At 40.3% G+C, this 27,913-nt stretch overlaps 1 protein-coding gene across 5 annotated transcripts in view; it reads right to left on the bottom strand.

Annotated features, from left to right (window-relative positions):
- pcdh19 (protocadherin 19) overlaps positions 1-6,747 on the bottom strand; it is a 76,433-nt gene extending 69,686 nt beyond the window's left edge. The window contains exons 1-3 of one of the 5 annotated variants that reach the window (XM_051649727.1): positions 3,525-6,747; positions 1,939-1,974; positions 600-714 (exon numbers count right to left, since the gene is read on the bottom strand). In XM_051649727.1, the coding sequence (XP_051505687.1) occupies positions 600-714; positions 1,939-1,974; positions 3,525-5,671 (2,298 nt within the window). In that variant the 5' untranslated portion in view covers positions 5,672-6,747. Of the gene's footprint in view, positions 1-386; positions 733-1,938; positions 1,975-3,524 lie in introns of all 5 variants that reach the window. The other 4 variants (XM_051649724.1, XM_051649728.1, XM_051649726.1 and 1 more) reach the window with 4 other exon arrangements.
- Positions 6,748-27,913: the final 21,166 nt, after the last annotated feature.

Raw genomic sequence — 27,913 nt, forward strand, 5'->3', positions numbered from 1 at the left:
TTGGCAGCTGTCCAATGGCTGCTTCCCTCACTTTTTTATTATAGCAGGGCATTACCAATACTTAGATTCCTAAGAACATAATGTTATACCCAACAAATAATCATGGATATGAAAGCACCACCAAAGGCATAGTTAGATGAAACCATATTTCAAAGAACAAAAAGTGCTGCAAAACCATGTGTCTTGTTGTAAACTTAAAAACAAGAAAGCACCCTAATTGCTGCCCACTGTGTGTACAATTCAAGCAAGTTAGCAGTAACAAGATTTAGCCACTTTCACTAGATTGGGTTAACGGCCCTTGCGGCAGCTCTCCCTTAACCCCACTCTCCCTTGCCGCTGGTAGCCGTGGCAGGCTGAAGGATGGAGCAGACCGGAGCAAATCTCACCTCAGGCAGCGGCATGCCGTTGATGATGAGGTCAGGCTGCTGAGGACCCTGCCCTGTGAAGGTATGGTGGTAGCCATGGTTGGGTACAGCATTCCTTGAGTTCTGGTTCTCCACGTTGAGGAAGGTGCTCTCGGAGCGCCTGCAGCCCAGTGGCAGAGTCTGCTGGTGGTAGTCGAAGTAGTTGAGCGAAGAGGTGAGAGACGAGCAACTCACCACATTCATCTTGTCCGTCTCCTCCACGTCCCTCGGCACCAGCCGGATGTCGTTCTTGCTCAGCTTCTTCTTCTTGCTGGACTTCTTCTGGTTGCCGTAGGAGTACTCCGCCACCCTGCGCAGGTACAAGAAACTGAACAGACTCAATAAAGCAGTGCTCTGCCTTTCTCACTCTACACAAAGCTGGGCCAGGTCCTGCCTGGCCCGGGCTTAGGTGTCAGACCCATATTCATTGGCAAGCCCGAGAGATCTCTGGCCACCAATGGAGCCGACATCCCACATTTGTTTGCATGTCCATGCTCGGCAGGTAGACTTGTCACAAACACATTCACAATGCAAACATGCCAAACCACAAAAGCACACACAGCGACAAATGATACTAAACACCATCACAAGAGTAAGCAATAATATTCAAAGTGAAACCCACATTTGTCTGCTTTTTTCACCTTTCATTACACACAAGCTCCCTGGTTGTTGGGTTGTGAATTAAAATTCTCTAAGCTACGCTCTGTGGCTACTACTAACTTGATTTGAGGGTTTTGATTCTAATCACTGTAAATGAGAAACTTTGAAATTCTGCCCCAAAGAACGCTTGGGTTGCAATTTATCCGTATATATATGTATTTAAAGTACGCCTTTCGTTTAATGGTACACTCTTTCTTCCTGCACAACACTACCTCACAAAGCCTCCTCTTCTGCGCTTTTCATTGGGATTCAGCCTGTGTCTCCCTGCTCCTTACTTTTTTTCTGGCTCAGAAAAATGATAACAGTGCAGGACCTTATCTATTTGGAGGGCATCTAAAAGCTTTTTTCCTCTCTTAGGTTAAAGCAGAGAAAAAGTTAGTAATAGCTGGTTGAAAAGTGCACTATTCTGTCAGTGGAACAGCAAGCTTGTGTCTTTCTTTAAAGAAATAGAGTGACAGTAGATTTCAAATGAGTGTGCAAAGATGTGGGGTGGCTACTTCTTAAAGTCTTTAGTCATAGCATATTTCTTTGGAACTATTTGGAACCGGTTCAGCCATGCTCATATTTGTGAATATGAGTGTTTTTTTGTTCTTTTTTATTTACATTTCAGTATTATTTTAAAGCTTTTAATTGTTTTGGTAAAAAAATGGACAGAACATAATTATATTTATCTATTTGTATTATTATTATTATATAATTGGTTTGTTTCTGTAAAATAATGTATGTGATATATAACATCAGGCTTTCTTTACTAAGTGTAATAAACATGTTTTGCTCTCTTCATAGCGAAGACAATCCAAAGAATCTAAGATGAGCCAGAAAGGCGAGTCAGTGAGCACAGCTGAAGAAAAGTATATCAAGCACTCTCACTAACCCCCTGTTGGGAGAGCTGAAAGCCTCCATCAGGTTTCTGTGTGGAGAGGAAAATAAATGTTAACAACGGCAATCTAAACACAGGCCCTGTCTAACCATCCTGCAATCATGGCAAGGCAGATATTTTATGCATCTAACCCTCAAAGCCATGATCTAGTATTCTTCAAGATGTTCATTTATATACAACATGATGAACATATACACAAGATGGTACGTTATGCTGTTTCTTGACATGATGGAAATGTCAACAAAGATTTGAGCTAAAAATATGGTAATGGTTTCAGGTAAAATTTGCAAAAGCAATTTATATGGAAATGCTGAGTGGTGATGTAGCAGTGGGAAATCAACACAGAGGCTGATGTTACAGATTGATAAGTATTCATATTACAGTAGATTAACAAAATAATATTCTCCTCCCCACACCAATTACTGTGCTGTACATTTGCATGATTTACCTTTTAAGTACGTAATTACTATTATGAAAGGGTGGTTGTTGCCATGGTTACATTTGGTAGCTATGGCCTTGCTTTTGTATTATGATATACTGACCTCTATGATCACATCATAATATATTGACCAAAGCCATAAACAAAACCAAATGCGTGAGCAACAAGTTCATATTTTGATCGAACAAATTTGAGAAAGGACATAAATTTACACCAATAATTTCTGCAAATGTCAATCTCAATGCAGATGGTGTGTGGATAATAACAGGCCTATGTTTACCTTTTGTTATTTGCAATGTATCAGGAAAACAATATACTATCATGTTGATACTACTATATAGCTTATCTTAGAATATACTATCCTTTTATGCTTTTCTCATTTATTTAGAGAAAAGCTTAAGTGACTGTATTTCTGCAACTAAAATATTATTTTTGCTGGTTATATTTATTTAGTTTGTGCGTGTGTGTGTATGTTTGTGTGTGTGTGTGTGTGTGTGTGTGTGTGGGCAGGTTTAAGTGGTTTACCAGGACCTTTTTTTAGGTTACAAACTGGTAATTACAAGGTTATTATGCTATAAATGTGGTTCATGAGGACATTTCTAGTGTCCCCATAATTCAAATCGCTTAAACATACTAAACGATGTTTTACTGAAAATGTAAAAATGCAGAAAGTTTTTTGTGAGGGTTAGGTTTAGGGGTAGGGGTAGGATTAGGGGATAGAATCTATAGTACGTACAGTATAAAAATCATTATGTCTATGGAGAGTCCTCATAATGATAGCTGCACCAACGTGTGTGTGTGTGTGTGTGTGTGTGTGTGTGTGTGTGTGTGTGTGTGTGTGTGTGTGTGTTTGTGTGTTTATTTTAAGCCTATGCAAAGCTAGCAAGACATTGAAGTCCATCATATTCTTATAAAGTGGAAGAACAAACAAGGCAAAGCCAAAGCACATGCAAAGGTGACTACGACAGCGCGTGCACAACGCGAGCACACACAACATTGACGTAAGATACACATCAAACATGCCATAATTTTTGTTTATACAGTCGGAATCTCGAATTATTTCCAGAAAATACTATATTAATATGCATGATATTAAACTAAGCTGTGTGTAACCAAAAGAGATCAAAAATTGTTTGGGTACCTGCAGTTGTATGTTCGGATTTCCTTGTTATCCCTTTTGCACTTGACTGCCACAAAGATCATTGTGACAAACAGGATCACAGCAATAGAACCAAGGGCAATGATGAAAATGAGCGACAGGTTGACGGGTCCAATTTGCTCCTGTGCATTCAGATCAGGGGAGAGATAAATGACAATATAGGCAGAGGCAGATAAGGAAGTTTGGCCGTGGTCGTGCGCCACTACTGTTATTTGGTAGGATGGCTTCGCGTTCTCCCCAAACGTCTTTGTGGTTCGCATCTCACCGTTTATCTGGTCTATTTCAAAGTATGCCATGTCTCCCTCTGATATGGAATATGTTAACCTTCCATTTTCCCCCTCATCGTAATCATCGGCTTTTATTTGAGTAACCAAATAACCAACTCCAGCATTTTTGGGAATGGATACCTCCGCGGTGCCGTTAACCAGCGGCGGGGTTGTCATCACAGGTGTGTTGTCGTTTACATCCAGTACGACGATGCGCACGGTGGCGTTGCTGGTCAACGGTGGATCTCCCCCATCCTTTGCTGAGACTTTAAACTCAAAGGTCCGCGTATCTTCGTGATTAAAAGCCCTGACCCCATAGATTTCACCGTTGGAGTTGACGGTAACGTACGATTCCACAGACATCCCCCGCACCTCCGATTTGATGATTTCGTAGGACACGGTGCCGTTCATACCCAGGTCTGGGTCCCTGGCGGACACCGCCAGCAGAAACGCACCTGGGACATTGTTTTCGAGGACCATGGCTTGATAATGTGGTTTGGTGAAGTACGGGGGATTGTCGTTTTCATCCGTTACTTTAACTGCAAACGATTTTGAGCTTCTAAGCGGGGGATGTCCGCTGTCCTCGGCTAGAATGGTCAAATTGTACATATCTCTCTGCTCCCTATCCAGACGGCCATCAACAAGTAAGGTGGAGAAGCTCTCAAATTCGTTGAGTCTGAAAGGCACATTGCCCTGCAATCTGCACTGCACTTTTCCATTCGCTCCCGAATCGTTGTCTGAGACTCTCACCAGTGCTATCACATATCCAAGAGGTGCGTTCTCACTGACCTCTACCATTTCACTGTTTTCTGACAACAGTTTGATTTCTGGTGCGTTGTCATTGACGTCTATGACATTGACAATCACTTTGCAGTGGGCAGGGATCGAGTTCGGACCCAGATCTTTGGCTTGTACATCTATTTCGTGGACGTGCAATTCTTCGTGGTCCAAAACGCCGTTCACGGTTATAACACCTGTTTTGGGGTCGATTTTAAACATCTGTTTGGTCAGGTTGGAGACAAAGTTTATGAATGAGTAAACCACCTCGCCATTGGTTCCTTCGTCTGGATCCGTAGCATTCAAGTCAATGACTAATGTGTTAATGGGCGAATTCTCCAGCACGTTTACAGTGTATGCTGGCTCGTCGAAAACGGGGTTGTTATCATTCGAGTCAATGACTTTGATGTTAAGTTGCACAGTCCCAGACTTTGGGGGATCCCCGCCATCCTCGGCTGTGAGTTCAAACGTGTAACGCGACTGCGTTTCTCGGTCTAAAGTCTTTTCCACCACAAGCTCTGCAATCTTGGAGCCGTCTCCCCTCGTCTTAATCTCGAGACCGAAAATATCATTGGGGGTAATGGTGTAAGTTTGAATGCCGTTGCTCCCCGAGTCCGGATCGCTTGCCCCCTCTAGGGGAAATCTGGTACCGGGAGCGGCGTTTTCCGAGATTTCTATGTCAATGTGGTTGGTGGGGAAGCGGGGCGCGTTGTCGTTGACGTCGATAATCTCAATTTTAATCACGCAGATCTCCATCGAGTTCGACATCACCTCCAACGAGATAAAACACTTCGGTGTCTGTCGGCAAACAGCGTCCCGATCAATTTTTTGTTTTGTGATGAGCAGTCCGGCGGGGCTCAGATTAACCCATCGCGGCTCGGAATTGGAGATGACCCGCAAGTAAGGTTGTCGGTTTCCCAGTACAAAACCTGCAACTTTTGCGTCCGCCGTCACGTTGGCTATCTTTGTCCCTGCACGCAGCTCTTCTTCCACTGAATATTTCAAATTGAAAACAGCATCGACACTAGTCCAACACAAGAGAAAGCACAATAACATTTGTACGAAATCCATGTCCTTTGAATGCATTATAGGTACCTGTTGATGTCTGTCTTCAAGCGCTTATTTGCATGGCCATTTATTAACATTTAAACCTATGTTCATTCGGCACGACGTAAATAAAGTCCCAATAAATCGAATAAAAAAATACAAATAAAAATAAAAACATGAGCTGTGTCTCGCGCTCAGTCACACTGTCCTTTAAAACGAACGAAAATGTTTATATCTGCAATGAAATTCATCTGACTCATGATTTCGCAGTTGATAACTTCCATTTACTTTACTGAAATCTTATCAGGCCAGGCCATGCCTTGCGTTATTTTAAAGAAGAAAAATGTGTGGAAAAGGTAAATAGGTTAATTCTTCATATAACCTATGTGAAAACATTTTGAACGAAAAACATGGCTTCACCGTGAACATTTGCGTTGTTCAGGGTAACTGAGATGTAAATCGACCGGTTTGAGTCAGTGAGGAAAAAAAGAAAAAAAAAAAAAAAGAAAAGAAAGAAAGAAAAAAAAAATCAATATAAATTGAAAGGTCCTCAACTTGTGAATGAAAGAAAGAAATTATAAGAAAGCATCCAAGTCAAAAATAAATGGTCTGGCTAGAATGATACATGACAAACATTCGTTCACTTGAAATACATTTGAGTTTGTGCCCAATCAATGCATGTAATGAGCTGAAGTTAGGTTGTCTCCACCTTGATCCGCATTTATGTCCATAAATATATCCAAATGAAACCACACAGATTCCAATTTCAGTTAAATTAATTAAGTACCAGTCCAGTCCGCAATTCAGTGATATTCCCAGTCCAGCAAAAATTGGGTGTCTTGTCCACTGAAGATCCTGGAGATTTCTCTCAACGGCGTAAATTTCTTATATGAAGGTATTTCAGCTGGTCTTAGTCCAGAATGAATTAAACAAATCCACATAAAAGCTCAGAGAAAGATCAATGAAACATATTCTAGCTTCTGTAAGGGCAACTGGACTCGCCTCGCCGTTATTAAAGCGTCCGATCAAAAATATCCAGCCTGTGGATGAAGTGAAATATAATTCTTGATATAGTTCTTAAATGTGGCTCACTGAGGTAAACGCACCACACGCATCTTCAGCGCATACTGTCGAATGCACAGCTCAGTGTCTCGCGCTCAGTCTCAGGACCCGCAATCCCTACAGCCAATCAGAGGTTACACTGGCGAGTTGGATTTGCTGGTGGGTGGGGCAAAACTACAGCTATGAAAAACTCGGCCAACTAGCTTTAGTTCATGCAGCAGTGTAACATGTTATCCGCACTAGTTGTGTCTGGGCATAGCTACAGTTAATAATGTCTAGCTCTAAGTTTGCCATATTTAGAAACGGATAATGAAATGACAGGACGATTTACGGCCATGTCCATTCAAATTGAAATTTGCTGATTAAATATCCTGGCATTACGCGCGAGTAAGTAAATGGCTCTTGCTACAGTAGGCTAGGTGTAAACAAAAGGCTTTTAATCCATATATTCGACATTAATTAAATAACTCTTCTCTTGAACTAAAGTGGATTTATGGGCGTAGCCTTTTCATCCGTTTGAAGAAGAGGATATGTCGCATACAAAACAGCCGATTTTTATTCTTAGATATTAGAAATGGGAAGGCTGCTAATGCAACCCGGTCAGATCATTATCCACATCATAAAACATGCGAACCGATTATGTTTACTGCTGGCAAATGTTATTTACTCGTCTGTTTTGACATTAAATCGTGTAAAGGTGATACATGTTGCGCCGCGAGCCCTCAGTGATGAAATTTTCACTTAGCACTGGCAGCAGTCGTGTTAATAAATAGTAATGTCATGCATGCATATGAATGGGAGCACAATATCAACACTGCTGTTCCTAGTCGTGCTGGAAATGACAGCTTTTTGATCTGCGCTAATTCCGAATCTTTTAGGGAGCTGTCCCTCGTCCCCATGATCATCAATGATGACGATCACAATGTATCAATGAATGAATATCTCAAACACACGAACACTCTAGCGCGCTCGGGTGTAACATTGCCTACTATGAAATGTCGAGGGCTTAAATCTGAGAGAGAAAAATATATTCACCATAATCTGTCAGTATAATTCAATATTACGCCAAGGATGATGAAAATAGTTTAGTTTTGTCTGAGCTTGTGCATAATCCGTAACCTTTATGTATGTATTTATTTATATAGGCTACATGTTCATGCGTTTGAATATTAAGGAGTTTTTGGGGGTAAATGTTATGTTATAATTCTCTTTTAACCTCTTTTATTTCATCTATTTTAATATGTGCAAATCAATATGTTGAATTATCTGACAGTATGGTAGCCTGCTTCGTAACACACAGGTAAGCCAATAAAACATTTAAAAACTTTAATTCCTCAGTATCTGACTGATGAACACGCACAAAGAGTAAGAAACCTGCACACATGAAAACAACAACGAATATGTTGAGGGTATATCGTGTTTAAAGTCACAAGGCTGACACCTAGCGGCTGACACCTTATTGATACATATAATCAGTGTTATAATTCCAGGAAAACTGGATCCCATTAGATTTTACATCAGCATTGCTTGTTTCATAGCACACGTTTCACTCTTAAAATACCTGAAGAACTCAAATCAAATAATTTTTATTGTCACTTCATCATTTGCATAACTGTAATGATGAGTGAAAAACTTGGGTGGTCCACACATTGCAATATATAAATATAGAAAGATTATATACTATGTAAATAATTACAATATACAGTATGCACAATATAGCCTATACATAATGTATGATTTACAGTATAAAAAGAAAGTAGCCTACAAACAATATAATGGATCAAATGTGCAAGATACACAGGAGTTGCCAAGGTGTTGACCAAGACAGTGTGCTGAATGCTAGTATATACAGTATATAGACAGGCTTGTAAGTTTAATTTCTTAATCACATATTTAAAATAGCAATACAAAAACAAAACAAAAAGCAATGCATGCAAGAATTCTTGTGTTTATGTTTGATTCACTGTGTTCCATTCATTGTAATGGAAGAGAAATGACCATCAAAGCCAGAGTGAAGACAATGTAAAATAGCTGCTGCATCAGAACACAAAAAAAGCAATGATGGTTCTCAAATAAATTACACACACACACACACACACACACACACACACACACACACACACACACACACACACACACACACACACACATATATATATATGTGTGTAGTGTGTATCAGTCTGAGGTGTGACAGCATGCACAGTTGGCATGTCAAATCTTAGGTGGTTGACTAAGTAACCACAGAGGCATATGCAATGTACACGATGCACTTTGTTTGCCATACTGCCTTGCAAGGTCTCTAGCCGTCATATTTATAAACAAACACAAATGTCATCATCTTTAAGAATTCTAGTTTATGTTTGATTCCAGCTTGTACTGCTTTAGGGAAAGCTATCAACCTGTTGTTCTGTTGACTGTGTAAACTTAACCAGCTTCAGACGAAATAGCAGGGTACTGGTTGTTCCATGGCTAATCATAATTAATTGTAATGGGGTGGAAAGATGAAAAATGTTTATTTATTTATTTATTTATTTTTTGTCTGTCCACTCAGCCTTTTTTAATTCATGTTTAAATATAGCATGTGGTGATTTACACCAATAAAAATCTGAATGTTGTACTGTATGTGACAAGCTGTTTGTCTTTACTGTTTTCTCTCAGAAGTCAAGCTTGCATGTTTTGACATGCAAATGCACTTTGACATCAAGGTTAATAGATGTAGCTGTTTTGCCAAATGCTAGCACACACCAGAATACATTACTCTTCAAACTGACTTTTCTTGGGTCTTGCATGCATTGCTTTTTGCTTTTGTTGATGCATTGCTATTTTAAATATGCGATTAAGAAATTAAACTTACAAGCCTTTCTGATATTGTTTAAATTTGTTAATTATTATTGTGCAGTATTTCTCTGATATTCAACAGTATCTTTTGCTTTCATTTTTGTTTAGCTTCCTCGGTGATATTATGGCACCATTTGTTTTCTCTCATGGAGAAGGTTGGTATTGATTCTGCAATAGTAAGTGATGCATATGGTTGAAGGTTTTAATCTTACTGTGTTCCGTTCATTGTAATGGAAGAGAAATTATCATCAAAGCCAGAGTGAATTCAACCCAGCAGTGAGAGACAGTGTAAAATGGCTGCTGCATCAGAACACAAAACAGCAGCGATGGCTCTCAAATAAATAATAACACACACAGGATATCAAACAAATGCTTTGAAGTTCTGTGAAAGTAAAACATAAGTAGGGTAAAAAAATAAATAAAAAAATCTGTCTATCTCTCCGTCCGTCCATTTCTATCTATCTATCTATCTATCTATCTATCTATCTATCTATATGCCAGCACCAATTCTACTGGGTACACACTTACTGTATGCACAGTTTTTCAAGGCTGTTGGGTGATAGGTTGTTCCAAGCATCTTGGAAAACTTGCCACAGCTCTAAATATATAGGGTGTCTCAATTGCTTCTGTGTGCAGGACTCCTTGATCTAGCTACTTCTACTCTATTCTATTTGCAAAAGGAATGTTTGGGAATCTAAAATTGGTATTTCCTATTGACACACTTAATGTATTTATACATATTACTTTTTATATCTTCTATAAAAATACTTTGGTGCTGTGTGAAAAATACTATTTTGTACTGTGGCTGCAGTGTTCTTAGCCCTGTGCCCCTCTGACTGCTAGCACTCTTTGTATGAATTGCTAAGTAAAGCAGCTCAAAGGTGTACAGAGGCTGCAGCCCAAGCTACTTTGTGCAGCAGTAGCCACTCAGTCATGCAGTGGTTTTGAACTTCTTTAAGACACTTTTTTGCTCAAAGCCTTGAGCCAACACTTTCCACAGTACATAGAGAATAACTGATTTGATGCAATATTTTGCTGCTAAAGCATGGCACACTTCTGTAGCCAGTCCCCTCTGCTCACTTTTAAAGGAATATCTGTGTCTGAGCTTGCCTGATATGTTGCTGCCTTATTACCCTTAATGTGCTGCAGCCTTGCTTCTGCTGGATAGCATGGGTGCTCATTGCTCACTAAGGCTATGTTCAGACCGCAGGCAAATCAGATTTTTTCTCATATCAGATCTTTTCAGGCAGACTGTCCGCACTATTAATTGCAAGTGAGAATCAGATTTGCGCGTTCAGATATAACAAACCTATTTGCATGGGTTGCTTTGGTAATGACGTAGGCGTACCCACGTGATGATGCTTTCAAAACAGTTGAGGGAAAAATGGTGGTGCATCATCTCGCTCTCCAAATAAGCGCCCTGTCCAGTCGCAGTGCAGAACTCCTCCGTCGCACAAGAAAAACTCAGCGACGGAGGAGACTGGTAAATATTGTGATGTTCCGTGCTGCAGTCTCCGATTTTTGACGTCATCGTTGTGTGTCGCGTTAAGAGTGACGCAAAAGACCATTTGAAATCCGATTTGAGCAGCCAGAGTGTCCGGACTGAGACGCATCTGAAAAAATCAGATTTCAATCGCATTTGAAACCACCTCCTGATGTGGTTTGAATCAGATTCGGAAAAAAAAACGATTTTATGTGTTTTTTTGCTGTCCAGACTATCAAAAACTCATATGGATACAATCTGGATACGCAAAAAATCTGATTTTTAGTGGCAGTCTGAACAAGGCCTAAGATTACAGGTGTTAGCTGGAATAGCGGCTCTTTCTTTGGCTGGATTTGGCTACAAAGAGAATAATTTTATGATGGTCTTTATTTGTAGTGTATTTCAGGAGTTTGATTTCCTCTAAAGATTGTGCATTACTGGAAGCAGACAGCAGGATGACAGACAGCCAAATCCACAGGCCCATCTTCAATAATTCCTTGCCCTGCTATCTGTGCCTTGATACACTGTGCAAAACCATACTCTCTACATCTGAGCCCCCCTGGTAAGCTGGGAGGGCAGTGTTGCATCAGTGATGGAGCTCTCATTATCGAAATGCTTGTTGTTTGTCTCTCTGTAAAATGAAGTGGGGCGGTTTTTATTTACTCTGAGAAAAGATTTGAATTACAAACAACATTTCCAATATGTTGTTTGTGAATGTATCTGAATATTTAACATTTGTATTATATGCATACAGTATATTTCTCTAACAAATCACATAAAGAATGAGCGTGTCACTTCCAGTAACTCACTAACAACTATACTTTGCCCCCTCACTGCGTCTGGTGGTAAGTACACATTTCTAAGCAGAGGTCATGGTGAAAGATTTGGTCTTTGGAGCCGAACTACCTTGCATTACTATTTTACTTTGAGGTCAGTCTGGATGAGGACCTTAACATGCATCTTTAAATGTTTAATTGACAGTAAAATATACACAGGGACAATCTCCAACTAGAGTTTCATTGTTAGCCTTGCCTTTTCATTTTAATGTAGCTAGGCTGTACAGACTGATGGAAAACAATTTAACAATTGATACATGATATCATGCTTCACACTGCAACCCCCCCCCCCCCCCCCCATATTCAAGCCATATCTATGCCCTTGGATACACGATATTAACGTGTAATGGCAAATTGCTTTAAATACAACAACTGTTTACACTGGAACCTCTGAAAGCTATTATAAGGTGCTGAAAGGTTTTAGCGATGGCTATATTTAAGATTGCATTAGGAAGAAAAAAAACTGTTCTTAGTGCGAATTGAAACTGCTGTTAACTGTTGTTGGCAACTGTGGACACAGCCTGAGTAAAGTATGGCACAAAACCAAAAAAACAAACATTTGCTTTAGTCATCATTTATCAATTATGAGTGCATATTGTGTCATGCATTTACAGATATTTTTATACTGAAAATGGTTCTTTTTATAGAGAATTAAATGCAAAAGTGTAACATAAAATAACTATAGCAAAACAAAAACTGGTGTAGCATGGATTTACACAACCTGGTCTCACAGAATCACGTATCTATACCGACATTTTTGGAATATGATTTTTTATGTGGCTCGTTGTATATCGCACAGCTTTCTTTGTGAAATGAACACTAGAAGTGCTACAAAAACATTTACTTTTATTCCCTTTCACACAAATCATAAGTAAAAGGGCAGATTATCAGTTCATAAACACATACTTTTCACCCTGTTCCTCACATATTGCTATCTTATGACATACTGTAAAACACTTTTACTATAGCCCTTGAACTTTAATGTGATGCATTTTAACATAACCAACTACATTTACAAGCTTACAAGCACTTAGAAGCTCAACTGATAGTATTGCACTTGCGATGAAAAGGATCGGGGTACGAGAACAAAAGTGCCATAGAAGCACCACAGAATGACATGGTTGCTTCAGCAAAAGTATATATATATATATATATATATATATATATCAATATATATATATATATATCACATTTGCTTTTTATCGATTAGGTTTGGGTTTAAAGGGATAGTTCACCCAAAAATAATAATCTCAACATTTACTCACCCTCATGCCATCCCAGATGTGTATGACTTTCTTCCTTCTGCAGAACACAAATATTTTTAGAAGAATATCTCAGCTCTGTTTGTCCTTGCAATCCAAGTGAATGGTGACCAGACCTTTGAAGCTCCAAAAATAACATAAAGGCAGCATAAAAGTAATCCATAAGACTCAAGTGGCTAAATCCAGTCTTCAGAAGTGATATGATAGATGTGGGTGAGAAACATATAAATATTTAAGTCCTTTTTTACTATAAATCTCCACATTCACTTTCACATTCTTTCTTATTTTGAAAGTGAAAGTTGAGATATATGGTTAAAAAAAAAAAAAAAAGGAATGAAATATTGATATGTTTCTCACCCACACCAATCAGCTTCTGAAGACATGGAGTTAACAACTGGAGTCGCATGGATTACTTTTATGTGGCCTTATGTGAGCTGAGATATTCTTCTAAAAATCTTTGTTTATGTTCTGCAGAAGAAAGAATGTCATACACATCTGGGATGGCATGCGGGTGAGTAAATGATGAGAGAATTTTCATTTTTTGGTGAACTACCCCTTTAAAGTTTAGGATGGGGGTAAGTTTTGTTGCCAATTTTCATGAGATCAGGCTGGATTTAGATTAGCAATATCTGCAATGATATTAGACTGATACTACTTTTTAAGACAGTCATTACATCTAAAATAACATGGCCTCCTTGGCCTGTTAATGTCAGAGATATGCTAACAGCAAGAACTAGAGAGGGAATACTCGAGGGATGAAATGTACACAGTGGCACCAGTCACATCATAGGATTCATCACTGTAACTGGCACTTGGCACAGCTGCAACCAATTAGATTTCACTCCACTCTAGGCCCAAACAAGATTGAGCTGTATTCACACTTCATTGTGGAATTTATGACGGCTGCAATTGAGACTAATAATTAGTAACCCAACATCCCATTTGCCTTCTGTATGATGTGTTTAAGAGCACTGTGCTCTATGTATGCACGATTAATTTGAATATTTCAGCATTTAGATGGCAATTAATACATGTAGTTCCACTATCTTTATGGCAAATTTAATCCCTGTAAGACTCATGCCTCTCTAATTGCTTTAATGGTTTACAATACATCCCTCTTTGATCGCTAGTTTAGAAAGCTGAAATAATTGAATAACAATAAAGACTATATTTAAACTCGGCACACAAACACCCTCAAGGGCACATTAAAGTGACTGATACACTCTGAGGATGGGTCTGTTGGCCAAAATGCATCAGTGTGCAGCAACTGATTTTTAACTTTTATTGTCAGTGTGACAAGCCAATTAAAGTAAAGGCTTTTTAATATGCATTCCAGAAGAAGTGATTGGACTATTTTTGTATATATTTTAAAATGTATTGTTTCTATACATATAAGCAACAACTTTAAACCAATATTTTTTGTGACATGGGGGGCGTGGTCATGTGTCAGTTTGCAGAAGAGAGAGAGCGGTAAGGCTCATGACCTGGCTCATAATTATTTCTAACACCTGTCTCTCATTATAGTGTTGGCGGAGGGAGACTTAAAAGGCATGCCGAAGCATCAGAAGGAGAGAGAGAGTGTTCGTCAAGCACGACAGCCCGAACCGAGAGAGAGGTGTGTGTGTGTGTGTGTGTGTGAGAGAGAGAGCTTCTGCTACTCCTGAGCTCCTGCTATTTACAAAAAAAAAAAAAAAAAAAAAAATGTTTTACATTTGCTAGATCAACCAGGATTTTATTGGATTTTATTGCTAGATCATATTGGATTATATTTACACTGATTTGCATCAGTATAATTTGGATTTAAATTACTTTTAAACAAACTTGGAATTTTGGAACAAACACTCTGGAAATCTCAGCATTTTAAGGACTCCACAGACCACACAAGAAACAAAGCATCAGCCAACAGAGAAGCTACATGGACAATCTGATGGTATCAGTGTGCAGTGAGTACCTTTAAAAGTCTGAAATATTGGAAATTTAAGGGAAACAAATAGCTAAGTTTAATACATAAAATTAAACAAAGTGAGAGTTAACCTAGGTCTGCCTGCCTACCTGCTCAACATCAACCCAAGATTTTTTCTAGAGGTGCAAAGTGGAAGGTGTATAAGCATCCAAGTCAAACAAAGGGCTGAATGTCACACTGAGAGGCCAATAGTCTGAGAACAGCTAATCCAATCACAAATTCTGATGTCTGGATAGCCTCACACCTATCTAAATTTCAAAGGCCTAAAGCAATCAAGGTGGCAATGGATAGATATGCCTCATCAGAAGGGTGCGACCTCAGCATTCTGGCCATCACATATCCTGACGATGTAACCAGCGAGACTGCAAGAAAGAAATTTAAAATTAATTTAATCAGAGAATTCCCAGAAACTCTCAGAGCAGATTTCATGGAAATAAATGAGAGAAGAGTAAAAACAGACCTGCTCTTTTATACAGAGTACCCAAATGCCTGGCACTCAGCACTCCAAAGTGTTAAAGATCTAAAAATGGATGGAAAAAGAGACATGAGACAACTGTATCTGGACACTACGCCAAAGTTCAACATCAACCTGTATCACAATGGCACTGTAATGGTCCAGGGCTCAGAGGACAGACTTGAGCAATTTGAGAGAGACTTTGCTGTGTCCTAGCTGAGAAGGAAAAGTCTTCTCTCCCCCCAACAACAGCAGCAGAGGAGGTCACAGCTTCACTGTCATGCACACAAACTGCCCCTCTCTACCCACACATGCCCAGATCAACAGTTTCTATTCAGTGCATTCAGGAGTGCCTTTATCAACTGGAAATGGAAATCACTGAATTCAAAGAAAGCAAACTCCAAGAAACTGACACTTCTCAACATCTAAGAGAGGAGTTAAAGGCTTTCAAAGAAGAATACAGCACCACAATAGGACTGCTGGAGATGAAAATAAAAAATCTCCTAAAAGACAACAATAATTTAAATGAACACATGTCAGAACTGAGAAAAGACCTGATGGAAAAAGACACACTTATTCATAGCATTAATGAAAAACTGGAAAATGTAAGCAGAACCACAGTTAAAGTGCATTTCAGTTGCTCATCCACCAACTCACAGACAGACAATGAGCAACCTGCTACAGAGAACAGTCAGGAGACCAGAGACAGCACTGTCACACAGCAGCTCAGCACAGTCCTCCTCAAACACAAAACCTTCAAACCCCTCACCATACCCCAAAGCACTCTTGGAAACCTCAAGTCCAGAAACTACAACCACCAAAAACAGCAATTCTTATAGACTCAAATGGTAAGTTTTTGCACCACTGAATGCTCTTCCCTAAACACACAGTTTGAAAATTCTGGTGCCCCACAACAAAGAGCGCATTCCAAATCCTCTGTCAGTCCACTTTGCACAACCCACAGAACATCATCATCCACACAGGAACCAACGACCTCTATACCCAGAGGGAAAGAATTGCAGATTGTGTCGTAAGAGTGGCTAAGAAGGCTCGCAGGGAATTCCCGCAGGCCAACATCACCATCTCAACCCTGCTACACAGGAAGGACTACCCTGCTGACCTGATCAATAGCATCAACCAGAGGATAACAACTGCATGTTCCAGCCTTACAGCCATCAACATTGCCCACCACCCAAGTCTAATGACTGAGGATTTATATGACCATGTGCACCTAAGCCAGGAGAGTGTAAGAGTCTTTGCTAAAAACCTATAAGATTTATCACTCTGCAGAAATTCCCAATCTGCACCCTCACAACAGTCATCGCAGTAACCAACTTTCAACCACACAAAGGGGCCCACAAACCAGACACACTCCAGTAAGAAGAGAGCAACCAACCAGACCACAACACACTGAAACCCAACCAAACACCTCTCTGCCCAGCTCCAGTCAACCTACAAACATTAACCCTCACACACAACAACAGGAGGCACCTGACAGAACAGCACAGCCCTTCCCGCATTCACAGCAGCTCACTTATGCTGACGTAGTGAAGGGCAAAATACACACTGACTCCTCAGACATTACAGAGGTGAGACATCTTCTACATCTCATCTGTAGAATACTGGGATAAGCCATCTGGACCACCAAAACACCTCAATTTATTTCACAATGACTTCTTTCATTGTAAGCTCTTGGAATATTCAAGGCCTTTACTCCACAATCTTAGGGGCCAAGACTTTAAAAACAGAGTTTCTGAAAAACATTTATAACCAGGACATCATTATTCTGCAAGAAACATGGTGCAGATCAGATGTGGACAGTCACTGCCCATTAGGATACAGGGAAATTGTACTGCCATCACTTAAAAACTGTAACGTGAAACACGGAAGAGACTGAAGATGTGGTGTCATCATTTGGTACAAAGAGACTTTAAAAAAACAACCGATCAATCATGAAAAAAGACTCAACACATGTTTGGCTTAAACTCAAAAAAGGCATCATAGACTGTGATAAGGACCTTTACACCTGTGCAGCCTACATACCTCCATCAGAGTCTCCATACTACAAGGACAATTATTTTGATCAGCTTCAGACAGAAACCAGCCATTTTCAGACCCAGGGGAATGTGATGTTATGTGGGGACCTAAATGCAAGGACAGATTCAGAATCGGACATTATAGATACCCATGAGAATAACCACATACTGAAAGCCAACACACATCTAACCCCCACCACTACAACAAGGTGTAGGGCTTTACTGGTTGTTTAGATCAGTGTTACTATCAGAAATAATTAATAATTATTTCTGTAGTTATTAATTAATATTTAAATTAATTAATTGGATCTAACTCTTTAAAACCTCATATGGGGCTCCAGTAAATGTAGTGTGCTACGTTTAGGAGCAAGTTTGGTTATTAGCAATAATTAATAATTATCAAAGATAATTATTAATTATTAAAATCAATAGAACATTGATGAGAATCAATGTTAGCTTTTTAAAATCCTTTAAATCAACAATTATCAAAGATAATCGTTAATTGTTAACATCGATGAAACATTAATTAAAATGAACACTAGCGTATTGATCATTCAAATTCAATCATCAAAGATAATTATTAATTAATGTTTATTAAATTTATAAACCGCAAAACCCAACTGCAAACCGCAGAGCACCAGGCCCAGCTCGCCCAGCTGCAGAGCAGCTACCAAGCGGTGCAGAAGGAAAATCTCAGCCTGCACCAAGACGTTAGGTGCACTCAAGCTGAGAAAGTCCAGGCACAGGAAGATAATACCCGGATGCAGGAGGAAAACAAAACCCTGCGCAGGCAGCTTCAAGCTGCCCAGCTAAAAGTAGAGTCAGATCAGGTAAATGCAGCTGAAACACACAGCACAACATCTGACATAGAAGAGGGCCCCCTTTTTAGCACTACACGTAGAAATGTGCCCCTGAGAAACCCAGGAACACACGCTAGGAGCCGAGCTGCCCCTAGTGGTACAGTCTCTGACTTCGTCCTCCAAGACACCTTTCAAAATCCTCCAGCGGCCCGCTGGTTGGATGCAGGTGCCCCTCCTTATAGTTGCCCCCCCAGTCAGTTTTCAGTCACGCCACCTTGCGTTTCAAACCGATTGATTCCACACCACGAAGGGGGGACAATTATTTTCAAGCTCAGAGTGGTGTAAGCGGCTCAAAGATCCCATTAGCCAGGGAGCTGTATGCAACCCGGGGTCCACCCCCACGTGTCGACTGGACTCCTTCCCCACCACGAAGGGGAGAAAGTCGTCCTCATTGCTATAGCGATCCGAGTGACTATGATGTTTCGGATGAATCGGACGACCCATGGTCATACCGACACCAACGCTTGCGCATCCGACAACTCGAGTCCCTCGCAGGGGACATAGAACGCTTTGACCCAAGTAATCGAGATTCAAACATCGACAATTGTCTTAGGGAAATTGAGCACTGCCTGATTGATTTGCCTTACGCTTCGTCGCGTGAAAAACTCAAGCTTATATGGAAGACCACGGTAAGGAGTGTCCATGCGTTCATGGAAACGCTACCGACTGGTACACGAAACCGCTACTCAGCTCTGTGTAAAGCGCTACACGAGGAGTATTCGCTGTATATTGACGAAGCCTCCACTACCATAGCTGCTTTCGCCATCACCCAGAAGGCACGAGCCTCCGCGTGAGTATTATAGACGCCTGAGAACCACGTATTTCCAAGGAAGTAACGAACCAGGTCTGGAGGAGGAACGAGCTTTCAAGTCTCTTTTCCTTCACAACCTCCACGAGTGCGTGCGATATGACGTCACGATGCACTGCAGAATGGGCAACCCCACCATGCAGGAAATCAGAAAGTACGCGCAACTGGCATGGGAGACATACATGCGCCCTGCCCGAGGGCACAAAGGCGACGCCAGAGCCCTGGGGATCCAAGCCTCAGAATATGCAGACCTAGCGCTTGAAGGCAACAAAATGTGTCGCGTTAAGGTGAATGCTAGAACAGGACCCCAAAGGCGCCGATCACCCCGCCAGCAGGGTAAGCAACAGAACCAGGGGGGTGCTGACCAGACACACCCCCAGGGTCACGGCAGGCCTAAACGACAAAACGTTCTCTGGCCGAAAGGAAATGCGTGGTTCGAACGAAAACCCAAACAAGAAGGTGAGTGGGTAGAAAAGGTTTCAAATCCCCTCAGAGAACAAGATTTGAGAGAGGAAATGGAGGATATAAGGAGACGCTTGACTGAGTTAGTAATTAAGCTTGACGTGCTCCGTTGTTCACCAGGTCCGGCGACCTCCTCAAAGGAACACGGCACTGAAACCCCGTCAGTATGACTAGACGATGTACCCCCTCCCATTAACGCCAAAGTTTACTTTGTAGGTCGGGAAAAGGGGAACAGTGTCCAAGTTGCTCCCCAAAACAGTCACTCCTAATATGCCACACCCTCCTTTTCTGACCTTCTTGGGCGATCTGTACCGTAAGGGCAACGCCTGACACATGGGTCATTCAGCTCCCACACACTACTCTACACCGGTTCTGAAATAGTCTAATGGGTTCCAACACCTTCGCAGAGGTGGCTAAAGCAAAGCTCTCCCTTGGCAAACTGTTATAGACAGAGACCTGCAACATAAGCATCACAAGCTACAGGCAAGATAGGTCGTCTAATCACAAAACGGGCCTGGATTGACACCTTTCAAAGGATGATGCTAATAGACCCTGTTTACATATGTCCCATTAATACCGAACCACTGTTATTTGGCCAGGACCTACTGAACCGATTGGCTACGCTCATTGACTGCCGTCGTGGACACATGTGGGCTCAGGTTGACATACCGAGACCACTTGGTCCAGAAAACAGTTCGCCAGCTTCAGATACACACGTTGCCATCGTCAAAAATCCAGCAGAGACGACGACTCCAATAAGAACAATTACAGGGCCTGGGTAAAACCCTTCAGTGTACTATAGACACTGTAAATTTGCAATCCGTTCTTATCAATAATACTTTGCATGCTTCAGGGACTTTGTTAGAGAAAACAACTTATGCGTGTATCGTTAGAGATCTAATGCAGGACCTCAGGGAAATTAGCTCCTCAGTCAACAGTCTGAGTGGTGGAAGGATTCCAGCTTACCTGGTCTCCCTAGACCTTGTCGAACAAATCCTTAGATCTGCTACTATCTCCGTTGTGCAACCTTCACAGATACACATGGCATATACTTTTGGCATTGAAATTCAAATCCATGTAAATCCTCAGAACCTCAAAATAGGATTTATCCTCAATCTACCATCATAGGCAGAATATATATAGACTAAAATCTGTATTTAATGTTGGTTTTCAGAGAGAAGTAATGCACACATTCACCTCAAAACACCACCAACACTCGCCGACCATGATGAGGACCCCTCGCTCTACCTTATCTCTAACCTAAACATGTGTACCAAGACAAAGAACATTTATTGGGTTTGTCAAAACGTGTTAGAGAGGTGACTAACTATCTCCCTGAACAAGTGTCATGGTAGCATGTCCATCAAAGATGAAGGAACAGAGACAAAGGTAGAGCGAGCAGGCAATCACTGGCTCGTTAACACACCAGCCATCGAAGTCCCAATGTCATACGACTGCAATGATACAGCCACTAAACTAAGGCTACCAAACCAACCGGTGTTCTTAACGGTTCCCCAAAGAGCCACCGTGCACATTGACGATATTGTCCTCCATCATCTCAACGTCGACAAAAATGACGCAGAAATTGAGATCATGGACGCATTTAGAGATCACAACCTCACCGTTGATGACACCCTTCAACAGCAGCCTCAGGCTGAAGGGATGAAATTAGTGAAGTTCAGTCTCAAACCGACTGGCTTGACAACTATATTTCATAGTCACATAAGCAGATCGTCATCTTACCGAGAACACCCTATCAGTTTGGTTGCCCTCTGGCTCCTCCTTAGTGGTTGGATCATCATTGCAATTATTGTACACACCATGTACAGGTACATTCAACACCTACAGGCCAGACTGGACTCACTTCTAATACAGCCACATTTTACACACCAGTCTGAGCCCATCCCACAGGTTAACCCCATCATTTCCAAGGATAAGCCTTTTAACCTTTAACCCTCCTTTCCTCTAACATTTTGTTCCTAGTAACCAATGTCAGGTTCTACTTTGATTTTGTGTTATGACCAAAGAACAACAAAGGATTGTGTTATGGTTAATGCTGTGCCTTCCAATAACTTGAAATGTTTATGTGTGATGAATGTAGTTTTAGAATTAGCTAGAAGTACTATGCCCAGATGTGCCTCAATCTCTGTCCAGACGATAAAGCCTCTGTGAACTCTAATGAACTGTATGGACTGTGCAACCATTTCTCTTTCCTATCAGGAATACATGGATGGCGTTACCCACAGGTTACTGTGAACCGACAAGAACTGTTCGGCCCTTCAGTTGCTCTAAAGATGCTGGACAACAACCAACTCTTCAGAACAAAGGGGGGAATGTTGGACCTCATGTATTCAGATAGAAGACAAAGGCAGGCCTAATACAGTCGTAAAAACATAACTCAAGCCCCCACCTTCCAAGTCGTAAATCTTACTGATAAAAATCGCACCACAATCAAACAAAGGGAGTCCAAAACAGACTACAAATCCATGAAGCCTTGCTCACTAAAGGATCGAACTCTCAACTCCTATTGGATGAGGCACACAACAGAACGTCCCTCAAACATGACATCATCAGGAGTTGAAATACCTCTGAAATGCTTCCAGAATTCGCTTCCAGTGACTTTGTTTGCAGCGTGTGGACGCAGCTCTTCGCTGCTCTCCGGTGCAACCTCGTGGCACAAGGAAGTAACGTCCGACTTGAAACTGTAGCCATACAATCTCCATCTCGCCGGACGAGTTGAAATTACTCTGTGTTCAACTGAACACTCTAATGGATCCGAAGGAGACCACCGAGCAATTCGCATCTTCATCCGTTTGCCTACAGAAGTGAAGAGATTAAAGATTTCTCTTCCATCTTCAATCAAGTCGACATTTCTGAGTTCTCCGCCAGCCCGCCGAGAATCAACAGCCATACCGCCCGCCAACAGAGCGAGGAAATGGCCTCCCGTCATCACCCGAGCCTCAAGGAACCGGGTCAGAGTTAAAGGACGGAGGAAAACACATTCTACCTGTGTCCTAATGCGATTCAAGTAAGAGGTTTACATCTGGGCAGAGATAGAATATTATAGTGTGTTATTCTTGTGTTTCAAGGTTTTTGCTTGTACAGTTTACGGACCGCCATGTCCGCTCATTATTAATACTCAGGGTATTAATTATCACAAATTTGTTTTGCTGTATTGTGGTCCAACCAAATTGGATTGTTGTGCAATTTCGCCATCACGGGTGAGACAGCAACTGAGTTCATCCATTAAAGAGTCAAATAACGCGGGACTTTTACGAGCCCTGCTCGTAAAACCGCGTGTCTGAGTGATAAACTGAGAGCTGCTTTCTATCCCACTATCGCGAAATCGGCTTTAGGGCTGTCACTTCTCTCTCTCTCTATCTCTCTCTCTCTCTCTCTCGTAATAACCACACTGACACACACACACACTGTCACACACACACCTTATGTGTTATAGGATTATTTTATTTCCATATCTAATCATATCACTGTTTAGTTTGTAGTTGTAAGTCGGAAGTTTATTGACTGCATTGTATTAATTATTAATTGATATTACTGCATAAATAAACTTTGTTTATATTACAAAGAGAAGTGTTTTGGTTTGTTTTGCATACGCCTGTGTCATGCTGACTGGATGTCAGTGCTCGGATTCAAACCTTCATTCATTGTTTTTTTCCCGAAAATCGATATTCTTCGGATGTCGATTTTCCTAAGAAAACAATCTAATATTGAGACTGTTTTACTATCTGGTTGTTAGTCCCTGATTCCAGGGTGGTGCCCTGTCAATGTTAATCCTTATTAATATTCTATTGATTTTTGATAATTGATAATTATCTTTGATTGTTGAATTTGAATGATCAATAAGCTAGTGTTAATTTTAATTTTTCATCGATGTTAACAATTAACGATTATCTTTGATTATTGTTGATTTAAAGGATTAAAAAAAGCTAACATTGATTCTCATCAATGTTCTATTGATTTTAATCATTAATAATTATCTTTGATAATTATTAATTATTGCTAATAACCAAACTTGCTCCTAAACGTAGCACACTACATTTACTGGAGCCCCATATGAGGTTTTAATGAGTTAGATTCAATTGATTAATTTAAATATTAATTAATAACTACAGAAATAATTATTAATTATTTCTGATAGTAACACTGATCTAAACAACCAGCAAAGCCCTACAAAGGAACAATCCGGACAGTACAGTCAACAAAAATGGTAAGGAGTTGGTGTGTCTCTGTCGAGGCCTGGGTCTGTATATGCTTAATGGTAGGACCTGAGGGGACTCTTTAGGTCGATTCACATACTGCTCTGCTCTTGGGGCTAGTGTAGTCAACTGTGCCATTACAGACCTGGACCCCTCCTGCATATGTGCATTCACTGTCAGACCACAGTCTTCCTTATCAGACCACTGTCAAATTAATGTGTTCCTGAAGAAAATCTAACACCATAGAACAGACCAAGGACCCAGCAACCTGTTCAAACTAAACCCAACATACAAATGGTCCCCAAAATAAGTGTCTGAATTCCTTAGTGCAATTAGCTCCAAATAAATGTCCAATCTAATCAATAGATTTCAAATAACACAGTTTATGGCTAACAAGATTGACGTAAATTCCGCAGTACAACAAATAAATTATATATATCAAAGCTGCTCAATCAAAGCAAACCTACTCCATACAAACAAGAAAACTAAACTAAAAACTGGGGATGAAATTTGGTTTGATAAAGAATGTAAAATTAAAAGAAAACTACTCAGACAGCTCTCTAACCAAAAACACAGAGAGCCACAAAAAGCTGAAACCAGACAAAATTATTGTGAAGCACTCAGGGATTATAAAATTACAATACGCCACAAAAAGCAACAACACCTTAACCACACTCTTAATGAAACTGAAGACTCAATTAATAATAATCAGCTCTGGGAAAAATGGAACAGTCTGAATAAATAGCATAGCCAGGACATAGCCATAAAAAATGGAGAATTATGGAAAGGCTATTTAAAAAACTTATTAAAAGAAATTTCTCCAGAAAATCTCACACCTGACCAGAAAAACATGCAAAATAAGCGGAGTTAATAAAAAATAACCAAAACCCTTTAGACTATCAGATTAGCAGAGAAGAATTGACAGATGCACTTAAGAAACTAAAACCCAGAAAGGCATGTGGTTTAGACAATATTAGAACAGAAATGCTGAAGCACAGCCCTGCAGTAATGCAGGAGGCCTTGCTAAAACTGTTCAATCTGGTTCTGCAAACTGGCTACTTTCCTGATACCTGGAGTATGGGCTTAATACACCCATTATATAAGAGTGGAGACAGATTTGACCCCAATAACTACCAAGGCATTAGTGTGAGCAGTAATCTGGGGAAGACTTTCTGCTGTATCCTGAACGCCCAGATACAGGCCTTCCTTACCAAGCACAATGTCTTAAGTAAGAGTCAGATTGGATTCTTACCAAACCACCGCACCACTGACCACATTCACACGCTAGTGTATAATGCTATACACATGGTAGTCAACCAGCATGTTCATCAAAAAAGCAAAAGCAAAATTTATGCATGTTTTGTTGATTTAAAAAAAAAGCATTTGATTCCATTTGGCATGATGGTCTGTATTATACAATGCTGCAAGCTGGCATTGGGGGTAAAATGTATGACACTATCAAATCTATGTATTCGGACAACAGGTGCAGAGTTGAAATTGGCAATAAAAGAACAGAATTCTTCACTCAAGGCGTGGAGTGAGACAGGGCTGCAGTTTGAGTCCAACTCTGTTCAACTTTTACATTAATGAGTTAGCAGTGCTACTGGAACAATCTGCAACACCCGGTCTTAATCTAAATAATTCTGAAGTTAAATTTCTTCTCAGAAATTTCTTACGCAGAGAATAACTCCTTGTAACTTTCTAACTTCTTATGCAGATGATCTAGTGCTGCTGTCAGCTACTGCACAAGGGCTACAGCAACACCTGGACCTGCTAGAGAACTACTGTCAGAAGTGGGCCCTGAGAGTCAATTTGAAAAAAACTAAAATTATGATCTTCCAGAAAAAAGCCAGATTGCAGGAAACCAGATACACATTCACTCTGGGAAACCTTGGTATAAAAATCAGTGCTAGTTTTGGTCTGGCAGTGAATGCACTAAAAGAGAAAGCTAGAAGAGCATTCTATGCTATTAAGGGCAAATTTACCCAAACAGACATTCCTGTAACAATTTGGAGTAAAATCTTTGATAGTATTATTATGCCAATCGCTCTGTACGGATGTGAGGTTTGGGGTCCACTCTGTCTGGCAGATTACTCTAGATGGGACAAACACCCCATAGAATCCATGCATGCAGAATTCTGTAGAAACTTTCTAAGAGTTCAGAGAAGAGCACCTACTAATGCATGCCGGGCCGAACTAGGCAGATACCCCCTAATTATACATATTGAAAAATGATCCCTCAAATTTTGGACACACCTAAATTAAAGTTCCCCTAACACACTGCAACACGAAGCCCTTAAAACCCAAGAGTTAAAGCCTAAAACCAGTCCCCTTTGTCAGCTGGCTCTGAAATTCACAAACCCACTAACAACTAACAAACACCAGTTTCAGACCAGCACTGCTGAACAAAACCCAAATCAGAATAAACCAAATCATAAAAGAAAGCAAAAATTCATATTTGGACCATTGGGAAAATGAAAGTAAAAACCAAAGCCAAATTGGAACTGTTATCGAACCCTAAACAGAACATATAATCTAGCAGAATATCTCTACAGATCCAAAACAGAGACGGATCCTCACCAAATACAGGCTCAGTGATCACAGTCTGTCCATAGAAAAAGGCAGACACAGACAAACATGGCTTCCAAAGGAAGAACGAGTCTGTGCTCACTGTGACACTGGTGAGGTCGAGACAGAGACACACTTTCTCCTTCACTGTGAGAAATTTACAGAGGTGAGAGAGAAATACTTCGACAAACTCTCAAATGCCACAGTTTTCCAGTTCAGCAGAAACAGATCAAATGCAGGTGTTACTGGGGGACAACAATCATGCATCAGTTGCAGCTAAATTCATTTTTGAGATGCACACCCTCAGACACTAATCATGTACTTCACGCCTTAATGTACTTCAGTCATCACAGTATTTTTATTTCCTTATGTTCATAATGTGTTGTTAAATGCTTATTTTATTTGATATTGTATAGTGTATACCGTTATTATAGTTTTTATTTTATTTTATTCATTACCTGGCACCTTATTTTAATTCAATTTTTATTGTTATTTGTTACTGTTTTATTATTATTAGTTGTCTTGTCATTATCTGTTTTGTGTATTAATGCTTTGGCAATATTGTATGCAAACACATTCATGCCAATAAAGTACTTTAAAACTGAAAAAACTGAAAAACTGAGAGAGAGAGAGAGAGAGAGAGAGAGCATGAGCGAGAGCGTGTTTGTTTATGTTTTAGAGTGCTTTCAGTTATAAAAGTATCATTCCTTGGTTATCGATGGTTACTGTCGATTGTGTGTGTGGAAGGTCAATAAAAGGACTGACCTTGAACCTGCTTCATTGTCTCCTGACTCCTCTATTGCCCCGAACTAAGGTCCTGTTACAGTTTTATTATATTTTTCAACCTAGTCTCATTGAATTAAGGTTATTATAACACAGTCTTTGCAAACTGACTTTTAAGTGCCACATTCTACTTTTCATTGCAGTTTCCTTATGAAATGAACACTAGAAGCACTACAACAACACTGCTTTTTATTCACTTTCACAAAAATCATGAGTACAATGACTGATTATGACTTTATAAACACGTATTTTTCACACTATTACTCAGACACTGCTAGACACTTTTTCCAGTGTAATTAACATCTGTTGTAGCTCATATGATAAAGTGAGACACGTGAGATGAAAGTGTCATAGAAGCGACACTTTTACTGGCTTTTAGTAATAACTGATAAGCAATCTGAAAGGTCCAGTTCTGCAGTACATAATTTTTCCATTTGAGTAGTATTGTTTAACATTCCTTCCTCACCTCATGCCACTCATACAATGAGCACAATCATGTGTTCAATACACCACTAGAGACTGGAATTCCAACCTGATTACCCCTATAATACAGAAATCAGTGGCCTTTGTTTAGTAGTCAGCGCAAATGTAAAGACCACCTCACAAAATCATAACCACTCAAAAGTAGCATGGTATATTCTTGTTGTGT

Source organism: Myxocyprinus asiaticus, chromosome 22, assembly GCF_019703515.2.
Source record: "Myxocyprinus asiaticus isolate MX2 ecotype Aquarium Trade chromosome 22, UBuf_Myxa_2, whole genome shotgun sequence".
In the NCBI taxonomy this organism is placed as follows: Eukaryota; Metazoa; Chordata; class Actinopteri; order Cypriniformes; family Catostomidae; genus Myxocyprinus; species Myxocyprinus asiaticus.